The sequence below is a fragment of the Pteronotus mesoamericanus genome, unplaced genomic scaffold, assembly GCF_021234165.1.
Source record: "Pteronotus mesoamericanus isolate MK-2021 breed Mesoamerican mustached bat unplaced genomic scaffold, CSHL_Meso_final contig_221, whole genome shotgun sequence".
In the NCBI taxonomy this organism is placed as follows: domain Eukaryota; kingdom Metazoa; phylum Chordata; class Mammalia; order Chiroptera; family Mormoopidae; genus Pteronotus; species Pteronotus mesoamericanus.
Window position 1 is genome coordinate 12,792,211 of NW_026555092.1, and position 12,922 is coordinate 12,805,132.

Genomic DNA, 12,922 nt, shown 5'->3' on the forward strand with positions numbered 1-12,922 from the left:
TTAATAGGCTCATCAATTGTGGGGGCTCTGGTTTAACAAGGTCACCTGCACGTCCCATCAATGTGGCCTCAATGGAGACTGGGCTGCATGGATGAGGCCTCCCCTTTCCCCCAGCTGAGGGTCCACTTAGGAAGGTCTAGCTGCTGCTGGGTTTTCCTGACCCACCTCCTTGCAAAGGGCCCTTCAGAGCTCTCTGACCGCCAGAGGTGCTGTGGTGACAAGACCAGCATCTGCCCTGCTCACTTCCGCCTGCGGCTTCCCCTCTCCATGTGATCCCCTCTTCCTCCCCAGCCCAGCTTGCCTTGGCAGACGACAGGCTCGAACCTACTGGGGGCTCCACGTTGCAGAGTCCCACTCACAAGCACATAGGGAAACCGATAAATGGAGATGTGTCTGGGGCCTGCTGACTAATTTCCATAATAATTACAGTTATTATTAATACAGGTGACAACACCACTCCCTCCCATTTATATTGAATTCCACAACCTAGGAGCTGCTACCCTATCAGTTGTCTCTGAGGAGCCGCACAACCAGCTGGGAAGAACGCAGTGCAGGTATCATTACTCTCATTGAGTTAGGAAATGAGCTCAGGGAGATAATGGGACCTCCTGAAGCCCCCTCCCCACCCTCAGAGGAATAGCCGTAATGATAAAAATAAAAATAGTAAGAGCAAGTGCTGACATGGTGCTGACTTCTCGTAATGCTCATGTGAATTTAGCGCTCACAACAGCCTTATGGGGAGGTTCTATTATTTATTATTGCTCCCGTTTTACAGATGAGGAAACCGAAGCACAGAGAAGTTAAGAAACTTGTCGAGGAGCACATAGCTGATAAGTGGCAGAATGGGAACCAAGCCCAGCTGAGTTCGTGTTCTCTCCCATTAGCTTCTCTTGTCAGCTCTCCCCTGGAGCCTGATTTCCTGGGGCCCAGGAAATGACAGTAACTCTGCTGAGCCTTCATGCACTGAGGCCCAGCCTCCTTCCCATTCCAATCTCCAAGGCCCCTGGGCAGCAGCCCCTCCAAACAGGGGCAGGAATACTAACAGAAGACCCTGATGGGGCCCACCATCAGGGGAAGTGAGAATAATGGCTTTCGTGGGCACTTCTCAGGGTGCAGAGATCTACGGCATGAGCCTTCTTCTGCCCTGGCTCTTCGCAGAGGTCAGAGCACAGGGTTTCAGAGGCTGAGAGCCTCCAAAGTTGGGTGACTAGTGGGGCCTTCGTCTCTGTCTGCCTCAGCTTCCTTGTCTGTTCAAGGGGTGGTAGCAAGAGCATCTACCTCACTGAGTTGTTGTCAGGGTAAAGGAGAGAAGGAATATAAGGGGTCCAGTACAGGTCAGGTTCTTGCCTTCCCAAGCAGGTCTTTGATAGAAAATGCTTCTGGGAAGTTGAGGTCCCTGAACTGGAAGGCAGGTAATGTGTGTGCCAGGTGAGCCTGTACAAATGGTGCCTCATTTATTCCTACGACAAGTGTAGGAGCTATGGTAGTTGCTAATTGCTCCATTTTAGAAGTAAAGAAATTGAGGCTTGGTAAGGTTGATGAACTCACCTGGTTGCTCATTTATTAGCCAGGACTTAAACTTTGGCCCAGCGATCCACAGCCTGGGCTCCTATCCATGGTGATGTGTGGGCTCACTGCATCTTACAAGCCTCCCTTTTACTGAGGGCTGGCTGTGGGCCGGGCCCTGCACCTAGTTCGCCATGCCCAGTATCACAACAATCCTACAAGGAGGGAGGAATTACACCCACTGAAAGAGGAGGAAGCTGCTTGTAGAGGTCCAGTGACCTGTCCACTTACGTAGCCAATGGATGAGGGAACGGGACTTGAACCCAGAGCCTCGTGACTCCCCCTACTGTGGTGTCCCTAGTCTGGAGTTTCCTCGTCTTCTCCCAGTGTCCCACAAATCCCAGGACCCTCCCACCACTTGCACCATCTCTCAAAAGCTCTGTCTGTTGCCTCTGTTCCTTGCTCCCTGGGTTCTCTTCCATCTGAGACTGAGTATGAATCTGTCTCTCTGGTACCTCCCAGTGGAGCCTTGCCCATCCCTTCATCTCGGTCCTTGGCTCCTTGGACCACCCATCCACCCATTGGACCCAAAGGTACTCAAGACAGTGATAGATCTGTCTTGGTGTCCCAGGGTTTGGTGAAGTGTTTTGCATTGCCAGCTCATCCACATGGCTGGGCTTCTTAAAGGAGCAGAAGGCACTGTGTCTACACAGCCACCTCATCAAAGTGGTGGGAACAGCTCTGAGGTGGATGGGGGCCAGGGGCGTGTGCTTACATGAAAGGGAGTATCTGGGAGTTGGGAGCATGAACAAGCCAGGCCAGAGGGAGTTTCTGGACCCCTCACCCCTCAGGTCATAGCCTTTGACTACAACTCTCTTGCCCCTAGGGCTCTCGCCAGGATGCCCCACCCTGATGTGCACACAGGACTTGGCCAAGCCTTTGGTTGGGGGGCGGTGTCCTTGGCCCCACTTACGTGGTCGATGAGTTCCTTGATCATGCCATTCCACTGGCCCTTGTCGTCCTGTGCCCCGTACTTGCCATCCTCCACCAGCCGGATCTCATAGGAGAAGCCCAGGATGTGGGCCAGTTCCTTGAGCAGGTCGATGCAGTAGCCCTCGAACCGGTCATTCCCAAACAAGGTCCTATCAGACTTCCGGAACATGACAAAGGGCTCCTCCTGCAGGGCAGACAGGAGAGGAGCTGATGAAGGCTGAGTGGGAGGGGGAAAGCCAGTTGGGGCTGCAGAGCTTGGGCTGGAACCTCTGCTCTGTGTTTTAAAAAAATCCTTTGGGTGGCTTAGCTGGATGGCCTGCTAAATCTGGGAGGAAAAGCACATTTCCTGAGAGCTGACTTTGTGCCTCCCAGGTGGCCACCTACTGGTATCCCTGGCAAGATGTAGGGGCTCAGGAGGCATTTAATTGCTCAGTGGCCACAGAGCTAGGAAGCAGTGGAATAGGGATTTGAACTCAACACGGTTCTGAATCCCATGCTCTGTCTGCTGCACGATCAGCACAGGCCAGTGGTTCTCAAAGTGTGGCTCCCACATGGGCAGCATCATCATTACCTGGGAACTTCTCAGAATCACACCGTCTCAGGCCCCGCCCAGACCACGGAACCAGACACCCCGGGGAGGGGCCAGCAATCTGCGTTGTAAGAAGCCCTCTGGGGGGGCCTGATGTTGGCTCCCGTTTGAGCACACTGCTGCAGAAGGCCATCCTCGAGTATCTTCCCTGACGTCCCTCCCGACTCCTATTTAAAAGATTAGATCTACATGCTCCCTGATACCGCTCTATTCTCAAGGATCTCCGTCTCCAGCATTAGGATCTGCTAGGGGAGTGATTTCTGATAACCACGATAGCCGGCACTTGTATGTTGACATGCCAGGCACTAGGAAATCAGCAATGAGACGGTGTCAGTGGAGGGCCTAGCACAGGGCCCAGCAGAGCATGAGGGCTCGAGAGGCAGTAGCTGATAAAGCCTCATTTAACCTTAATGTCAACCGTCTAGGGGTAGGTACTCATAATCCCATTTTATAGGTGCAGAAAGCAAACTCCCGAGGATAAGTGACTTGTGTGAGCTCACTGGTCCTCTAGAGAAAGGATCTGAACTCAGGTTGGTGAAGCCCTGAGCATAAGCTCTTAACCCACCTCATTGTTTCAGAGGCCCTGAGTCGCAAGGTGTCTCTGCCTGGTGGGCAAGGGTCCTTGGAAGTAGCATAGGTGACAGCTGTCCCGTGTCAGGCTCCCTCCCTCCCAGGTGATGGGGAGTCAGTGAAGGGTTTTGAACAGGGCACAGCTGATTTTTTCATTTAGAAACAAACCCCTGGCAACTCTGCAGAGAATAACTGGAAGAAGGAGCAGGAAAAACAGTGAAAAGTAGCTATTGATGTCATTCAGTCTGAGAGACACAGGGTGAGGAACTGTGGAGCCTCACATGGCAGAATCCAGGCCCATAGCATTGTCTCAGAATTCAGGTCTACGTGTAAGTCTACGTTTCTGATGGTCCCATCTGCCCAGCGTCACTTATAAATCTCCATCCTGAGTCTGTGGTAAATGAGCCGCACACTTAGCAAACTCAACCTTTATTGGCTTCTTGCTATACACCAGGCACAGACTTCAACGCTTTCTCACAGGCTGTTTGATTTAAGCTTTACAAGCTTCCAAGGTAGGTAACACTATCCCCATTTGATAGATAAGGGAACTAAGGCTCAGGGAAGGTCAGTAAGTTGCCCAAGTTTGCACAAGGGTTGAACTACAGTTTGATGGGACTCGGTTCCAATCTTTCAGCCTCTCTCTGGGCCTCAGTCTTCCCCAAGCCACCTTACACCCCAACGTGTCGGAAGGCCTCAAGCCCTCAGCTGACAGGTGAAAACCATTCATTCACTGGCAGAATGCACGTGTGTGGGAAATCTCATGAACACAAACCCACAAGAAGGCATGATTATGCAGGGATCTCATCATTCTCTCAGCTGTGGGCCTCTGCAACATGGTGAGCAGTGAAAGGCTCGGGCGAAGGCCCTCAGCAGAGGTCCTCGGGTGCAGAAACCCATCAGCAGCCTCTTGCCAGGCTCCTGCTGCTACAGGCGGGCCAGATTCTCTGACCCTGGATCCCAGCAACTCTGCCTTTCAAAATCCCATCCCAGCCAATGACTGATTTACTTCAGATTTTCAACGGTCCTTTGGGATGCTTTGGAGAAAGAGCTGGGGAGTGTCTGAATCCCCAAGAGGTTCCTGTCTCTCCAGGGATTCTGAGAAAACCACTTCTCAGTTTAATTGGGTGGAAAGCTGGGTCCTTTGGCTGGACTCCATGCTAAACCTCAGTGCTTCCTATCCCCACGCTCCAACCAAGTAGGCAGATCATAGGATTGGAGGACAGAATCCAGGTGGGGCCGGAGAAGGTGCCGGGGCTACCCAGAGGAAAGGGGACTTTGGCTAGTGCCCATGCCTCCTTTGTGCTAACTTGGCTCCAGGAAGGTGCTGCCTAGAACCCTGGCATGGGGCCTGGCGAGCAAGGACTGTGTAGGGATAAGTTCCAACTCATCCTCTTGGTCAGATGCTCTTGTGCAGCGAACAAGGTGTTGCCCACTGCACCTGGTGGCCCTAACGCTGGCTCAAGAAAATAATTGGGGAGAAGGTACCATTTTTCCAAGGGGAATTACCAATCACACCTAGATTCCTGGGCACAATGTACCTCCTTCTGTAAAATGGGGATAATAATAGAACCTACTGTGCAGAGTTGTTGTGAGCATTAAATGAGTCAAATTATGGAATGCACTTAAAATGGTGTCTGGCAAGTGTAAGTTGCCAATATTATAAAATTTATTAATGTAATTGTTATCTTCTTTCTGTGTACTGGGTGGCCTGTGACCACAGTGACCTTTCCAACCTAGAGACCATGCCTGCTGTCACCAAAGGTTAAAAATCATGGCCGGCAGCAGAAAGCCATTTGGGGAAAGGCCCCTGAGGTAGCTCACTTCCTGAGCCTCTCTGCTCACCGCTCCCTGGCCCTATCCTCTAAAATTAGCACTTCATTCGTGAAGCCACCACAGCCCCCGAATCTATACATCTCCATATAAATACGCTGCCTTCGGAGCAGCTGTAAAATGCCATTAATTTCGAGAAGTGCTTTGCGGATGGCATACATATTTAACAGCCAAAGCCCAGAGCATTAAAATGGTGCTCGCCTTAGTAATGTGTCTCCAGACCTGCAACATTTCCTAGGGGGTAATTCTGAACTCCGCCAACTACTTATTCATGGACTATTTCACAATTTATTACTGGAAATGTCCAGACAGCCAATTCACAAGCTCTCTCGGCTGCTAATCGATTGCTCGGTGAAGGTGCCCTCAATTTCAAAACTTCACGCTCTCCTATTGCTCTGGGAGAACAGCTGACGGAACAGGGGTAATATTTCTCTTCAACAAGTCACAGGAAACAGAGGTCCAGAGAAATAACCTTTTCTGACTTTTCGTCGCCAGGGCCCTTCGTCTAGTTTCGCTCCGATCACTTACACCAAGGTGAGAGCCAGGCCCTGTGCTAAGCTTCTCACAGCAACGGGACCTGTGGAGTCGGAAGAGGAGGTCTTTGGGGGAAGGATCCAGGGGTTAGCTACCTAACAGCCGTGTCTCCACCTCCCTTTCTGACTTAGGAAATACCCATGCACAGATGCATACCATATCCCTGCACGTGTGCACACAATGCCACTGGCACGAATACACCACATTCTCGAATGTTCTGTCTGCCTAGCCCTGCTAGGACAAAGAGGCCAAGAACCCTGGATCCAAGGCCTTAGCTTCTGCCAGTTAAAACCAGGACGGAGTATTAGGTGCTCTGCCCTTCCAGCAGGTGGGGCCTAGAGTGCTCCTTGGCCTGGGAGGGTTCTGCATCCCAGCGTTCTTTAACTTTTCCCTGCCTGCTGCTGAATGCCAGGGGTCCACCTGTCTGGCCCTTGAGTCTGTGTGGGTCATGACATGCACATGGTGCAAATACACCTGTTGGTGTGTATTCATACACCTGTGCATAGCAGTCCCACACGTGCAGACACACATGCACATACACACACATGCCCACATGCATGCTGACACCACTGCTCACTTCAGCAGCCAAAAGAACACTGAACCTTCAAAAGCAGGGCCCCCAGGAATGAGTCGGGCGTGTTTTCTCGGTGTGTGAGCTGAGGTTTGGGCGGATGAATTTTTCATGAGCTCATGGAAGAGCAGAACCAGAGTAGTTGCAGGAGCCGGGCAGAGAGAGGGCGGGAGGGCAAGCTCCCCGGCTCCTGCCGCAGCTGTTTTAGCCTCAGGAATGAGGAAGACTGCTTGCGACAAGGAGGGGCCAGAGAGGATGGCGTCAGGGCTCTGTCCATCTGTGTCCAGGATAAGGTGCCCCTAGCAACTAATTCTGGGCCTCAGGATAAGGGGGAGGTAGGTTTGTAGGTAGCCTGCAGAGAGATGCTGCTCTCTGCCACATCCAGATTCCAGGGGTCTGGGGCTAGCCGTGTTCACCAGAACCAAAGCAGTTAGATCTTCCTGTACTAATGCCTTGTACCTGCCTGTCACTCGAAGCGTTGCCCTGACAACACACTTCCAGAAGGGCAGTGCCCTCCCCTCCGCCACCACAAGTGCTCTCAGCAGTGGGTGCTGGCCCTGTTTTCAGGCTGCCAAAGCACAGGGCTGGTTTTCAGCCACAGCAGCTGGGGCTGGGCTTCTGCCCACAACTGGTGCAGCTGTCCCCAAGAGCTCCAGCCTGGGAGCACTCAGGCCGAGGGGACACACAGACTGTGCTGAGACTTTCTGGTGCACTCTCTGGAAGGTCTGGACCAGCTCTAGGTCTTCAGGCGGCCCCGGGCCAGCCCTTGTGTGGGAGTGGCATCTCTCAGCAGACTTGAGGAAGGACGTCTGCATCAGTAGCCATGTGAGGTCAAGGCAACGGGGCTGGGGTCAGGAATAACCATGATGTCAGGGCCAGGAGCTCAGAGGTTGCCAAGGCCGGGGATGAGGAGGTGGTTGGGATCTGGAGTTTTATACTGAGGCAGGAGACTAGAGCTATGAAGGCCTCATGAGGTCACAAGCCCCAATGCTTTCAGGAGCCAGTTAGGAAACAATTACAGAAGAGGCATCCACATGCAAACAATAAAGAATGGTGGGGTCTGCACTGAGTTAGGGAATGCCTGCTGGGCCTGAAAGGCATTAAAATGCAAGTTCGAAGTTTATATGCACCCTGTGCTAGAGATAACCTCTGTGACCATGGTCAGGGGTCAGTCTTCAGTGAAGTTCAGGGTTTTACTTGAACTTGAGAGGTTTTCTCTAGAACTGTCATTCTGCGTGTTGGAGTAATCCTGTGCTCCCTGGGGACTGGATTTGTAATCAATAATGATATGAATTAATAACAATGACAGCAATCACTTAGCATGCACTCTGCACCATTTATATTTACTGATCATTATTCCTCTCAACTCTATAAAGTAGGTATAATTATTAAAATCCCTCTTTTTCAGATGGGAAACCAAGGTACAGAATGGTTAAACAATTTTCCAGGTATGTGGCTAGTGAACAGTAGTAAAGCAAGGGTTCAAACCCAGAGTTCTGTGCTCTTAACATCATCAGACAGTCTTGCCCCAGTGTCCTGCTCACACTGTATGTCCCGAAGAGCTTTGGGGCTCATGTTTGCCTGGGTGAGGGGCAGCGGGACAGATGCAGCTGTGTCCAGGCTGTAGGCCAAGAGGGGCTCCTCTCCTCCCACGTCCCCTGGGTAGCTGGGAGCCCCCTCGGGTGCTGCAGGTGGGAGGGACCTCTGCTGAGCAACTGAGTACAAGCAGGTAGCTCTGCAAGAAGCTTCCAGCATTGACCAAGAAACTCCGAGAAGGACAGGGGAGTATCTTCTGGATTCTTTGTCTGCTGGTGTAGAAAAATCCTCTGTGCCTTTGCAGAAGGGTCTTATGCCCTTGAAATCAGGCTGCTGCCATTTTAATAAAAGTTAACCCTGGGGTCTTTCAAGGTGTACTTTGCATCGTTTTGGTACATTATCTTTAGCTCACCTCTCACTGTTAGAATATTGTTTTGTGGCTGAATCATCTTTGCTCATTCCACCAACTCCCCTCCCCATCTCTTAAAGCATACTAGTTTTACCTTTTTAAGTCTTGCCTTGTAAAAAGTGCTTTATTTATTGATAGCTCACATTTTATGTAGCTCTGCTTTTAATCTTTTACCACTTTTTATTATTTTATTTTTACCCTTTTATATTTCAGCTTTGTCACACTTTTATCCTTTTGCTTTCTGACATTCTGGTTTTACATTTTTTTTTTTAACCTGGTCTAGCCGAAGCTGTTAATTATTTAATTTTTCATCTTTCTTGTTAGCGTTCCTTTTCATTATTCTCTTTATTATTTTCCTTTTAACCTTTTTGTTTTGTTCTCTTTCAACTCTCCTTTCATCTTTTTCTATTTTTATCCACATCAATATTCCTTTAATTGCTCATCAGTCCTCACTCTAATCCCTTTGCTCTTTTTAATCTTTTTTTTTTTTTACAGTTTTTTTCCCTGTTCCTAATGAGATCTTTGGACTTGCTGGTTTTAACGGTCTGATTTTCATATATTTTTTTGTTAACAAAAAGTCAATCAATAAAGGCGGGCAAGATGTATGGCAGTCAGGAGACAATGCCAGGGGGTATCTCACCCCAAATTGGCAGTGGTGGTGGGCAGTCCTCTCACTGGCTCAGCAGAATGTCCAGGACCCCCATTCAGCCTCTGTCATCTTTAATGGGAAGCCTCTCAATCATAACCCTGGAGACTGGGGCTGATACCCACAGTCCGCAGTTGCTCCCTAGAAGCCAATGGTGGCCCTGGTGTCTGCTGTTCTTCCGGGTTCCTGGGGGAATGGAGTTTCCATCCCTTCCTGCTCCACCGCCCAGGTACTGAGCACATTGCTGGTGACTCACACTGGAAGGAGGACACAGGGCGTGGAGCTGCCTCTCGTGGGCTGAGCCACCTCTCGTGGGCTGAGCTGCCTCTGGTGGGAGACGAGTGGGGCCCGCCTTGTGTGAGCCCTGTGGAAGGACCCACCTGGTATGGGGTGCCCAGGCCTGCCCCCAGGTTCCATGCTGTGACAGCCTTACTTTATCCAAGCACTCCAAACAGAGCTCTTTTTTTGTTTATTTGTTTGTTTTTGTAGAGAATGATCTTACCACCTGGTCCTTGTAAACATTATGTTTTATTATAAAGGGAAGCTGACCAGGGCCAGAATTGTCCTCAAAGGCTCTTTGGTCAGAATCCACCAGGCTGTGACCAGGCTACCTCCCTGCACCATGGCCCAGCGTGGGCTCCCAAGAGCACAACTGTGTCTCTACGAGGGTGGGGCTGAGCCCCTGGTCACCCTGGAGGCTTGCCAAGAGGGGCGGGTATGCATGGAGTGGGCACAGCACTGGCCACTCAAAGGAGGGCAGCAGCCTGACTGCATCCTGCCCACCCTGAGCTCCAAAGTGCAGAGACCCTAGGACACCCCAAATGCCACTCCTTGGGTGGAAATGGTCAGAAGGAAGTGGCACTAGTCAGTCCTGGGAAGGGAGGACGGCAGGTAGAGTGACTGTTGCCAAGGGCTCTCAGGATGGGACATTTTGAAGTGTGGCATGTGTGTGGCCTCCCAGCACCTGATAGGCTCTCCAGGTGTGGCCAGAGCACCCACCCAGCTGGGGGAACCAGTGAGAAGGGCCTTTTCTCTGAGGTAGAAGAAGGAGACCCTGAGTCCTGGTTCTGAGGTCAGGTCAACCCTCCTTCCTTCCCTATCATCATGGTTCCTACTCAGACTTCCGGGCTCAGGGAGTGGGTGGGGGTGAGATGCAAACACAGAGGCCCCTGCAGAAGGGACTGGCCACGCAGGTCTCAGGCAGGCATGAGGACCGAGTACTCAGGCTTTGGGAGGAGGCCTCTGGCCTGTGGCCCTGAGCAGAGTTGCTGTACTCCAATGCTCTCTGTTGGAGGGCTGTTTATTAAAAATTTTTTTATTATTGATTTTAGCGAGAGAAGAAGAGAGAGACAGAGACAGGGAGAAATTGATTTGTGGTCCCACTTATTGATGCATTCATTGGCTGATTCTTGTATGTGACCTGACCGGGGATTGGATCCACAACCTTGGTGTATGAGGATGATGTTCTAACCAACTGAGCTACCTGGCCAGGGCTTTCAGGGCTGTTTTGAGCAATCTCCATGTGCCCATCTTCTTGTAGCTCCACCTCCCCCCACTTCCAGCCTCCCAGCGCCTTCCTAAGAGGCACCCATCGCTGCTGGGTAGGGCAACAGAGGGCCTCTCCAACCCTGATGGCCAGCCCCCCGCCCCCCCCGCAACGTCAGACAGTCCCTGCGAGGCTGCAGGCTCTTACCAGCACTGTGGTGACGATGAGTGACCTGTTTGTCAGAGAGTCGGTGACGTTAGGGCCCCGGCCTTTGGTGACCTCTGTGATGTTGAGCCCCTCGGCAGGACTCCACACCCCAACCTGGATGGACAGACAGACAGAGAACAGGGTGCTGAGTCCTCAGGCTCTCCACCCTGTTTCCACATCAGCAAGCCTGTCGTCTTCATCCCATTCTTCATGACCGCCACTGTCATGGCTACCATGTTTGGAGCTGATCTTTCTGACGGTCCTGCTGCCTCCCTCCTTCCAGGAGGAGACCCCCGAGGTGGGCGGTCGCCTACAAGTCTGACACATCCCCCTTGGTGGTAAACCCTTCACAGCTGCAGAGGGAAATGCAGAGGGAGAGGTGAACATAAAGGGAGCCCAGTGGAAACTATCCTGGGGTGGAGCAAATGCCGTGAGGAAATCAGGGGGTCCTGGGTCCGGGGCAGGGTCAGGTCCTCCCCAGGGACAGAGTTACTCTGAGGCTGGTGGGCCTGCCACCTCCAGAGGAAGACCCAGGCCGCTCACTGCTCACCCGCCGGGTCTCAGCCCCAGTGGCTGCTCTGGGGACAGGGCCCGGAGCCAGGAAGGTGTTCCCTAAGCATCTGTAGAATGGGTAAACGGACACTGAGATGTGTTACACACAGGCAGGAGGCTGGCCTTTGTAGCTGTTTTGAGGATGGTAGAACAGAGCGGATGACCCTTGATGGAAGCCTTGGATGCTGCTGGGTTTGCAGGCAGTTTACCTTATGGTTTTACTTCTAAAATTAGCAGACACCCTGGGTAAGGCTGCTTAATCTCTGTCCCCACAGTGGCCTTGTTGCTATCAGGCCTCAGGCTGCAGGGAGGCAAGGGACGATCAAGTTTACAAATCATTCTAAAGCCCTGGGCCTCTTAAAGGTCCTTTTGGATCCAACTCTGCCTAGCCCTGCCCCAGTCTCAGCTCCTCTTTCTCAAGGACGGGTGCAGCATGCCCATGGTGTCCTTGGCCCAGTTGGGGGTTCCTCAGGAAACTTAATCAATTAAACAGAGAGGCTGAGTGCAAACATCCCATTAAGAGAGCTGTGCAAGGCAGATAGCAGAGAGACATGTAATTATGCTTGGGAAATTCTGCCTTAATCCTCCCAAAGCCACCAACTGGAGCTGGCTGGATCCGCAATGACCCAGCTTAGCAAACAAAAGTGATGGTATGAGAGGCAGAGTGGCTCTATTTGGGGACTCAGTACTCTCTCCAGGCAGGATCTCTGTCTTTGCAGACCTCCTAGGGCAAGAGGAGAGAAGACAAGGAGACAGCTTGAAAGACGCTTTTCTCTCAAGTGGGCCGAGCTCAGCAGGAGGGTCCCTAGCAGCCTGCCTGGGTGCAGAAGGTACTCAACAAACATCTGCCTAGAGGCCAAGTGAACAGCAAGCACCTGTTGAGCTCCAATTGCAAGCTCTGTTTGACTCCAGGTGCCAAGGGCACATGAGATAGTTAGGACTGAGGACAGTTAGGACCAGAACTGGGGTGGCTGTGATCAGGAGCCTCTGAGGGGGACTTCTGCAGGCCGAGCTTAGTCCAGATACAGTAGAGTAGTAGCTGTGGTCAATTTGTGCCAATTGCTCAGAGAAGGATGCTGCGGGTGGACTCAGTGGAAGAGAGTGCTCTGATGACCGCTTACAGATGCCTGCCACAGGCACAAGAGTGGGAAGTGGTGGCAGGGGAGCCATTTAATTACTCTCCTTAAAATTTCAGGCTATTCTCAGAGATGGACAGCTGAGAGAGCAGAGATGAGGCAGCTACTTGAGTGAATATTGTATCGCAATAGTGCTGCCCGAGGAAGGCAGCTCCCTGGCACTGAGGGAGTTTAAACAGAAGCCGGAAGGCTGCTTAATGAGAACTCATCTATTGTGGATAGGGCTGGATCAACTGGCTTTGAAGATTTTAGGAGTAGAAGCCACAGCGCCTGTCCTGAAGGTGCTAAAGCTATATTTGGCATCAGAGAGTTGCGGAGTTATGGTGAAGTTTCCCTGGCCACCCTTCCCCACTGCAG

At 51.7% G+C, this 12,922-nt stretch overlaps 1 protein-coding gene across 2 annotated transcripts in view; it reads right to left on the reverse strand.

Moving 5' to 3' along the window:
• The window catches only part of GRIK3 (glutamate ionotropic receptor kainate type subunit 3), a 210,623-nt gene that overhangs the window by 29,856 nt on the left and 167,845 nt on the right, over positions 1-12,922 (reverse strand). For both annotated transcript variants that reach the window (XM_054571562.1, XM_054571563.1), the window contains exons 9-10: positions 10,878-10,991; positions 2,480-2,683 (exon numbers count right to left, since the gene is read on the reverse strand). In XM_054571562.1, coding sequence (XP_054427537.1) covers positions 2,480-2,683; positions 10,878-10,991 — 318 coding nt within the window. The remainder of the gene's footprint in view (positions 1-2,479; positions 2,684-10,877; positions 10,992-12,922) is intronic.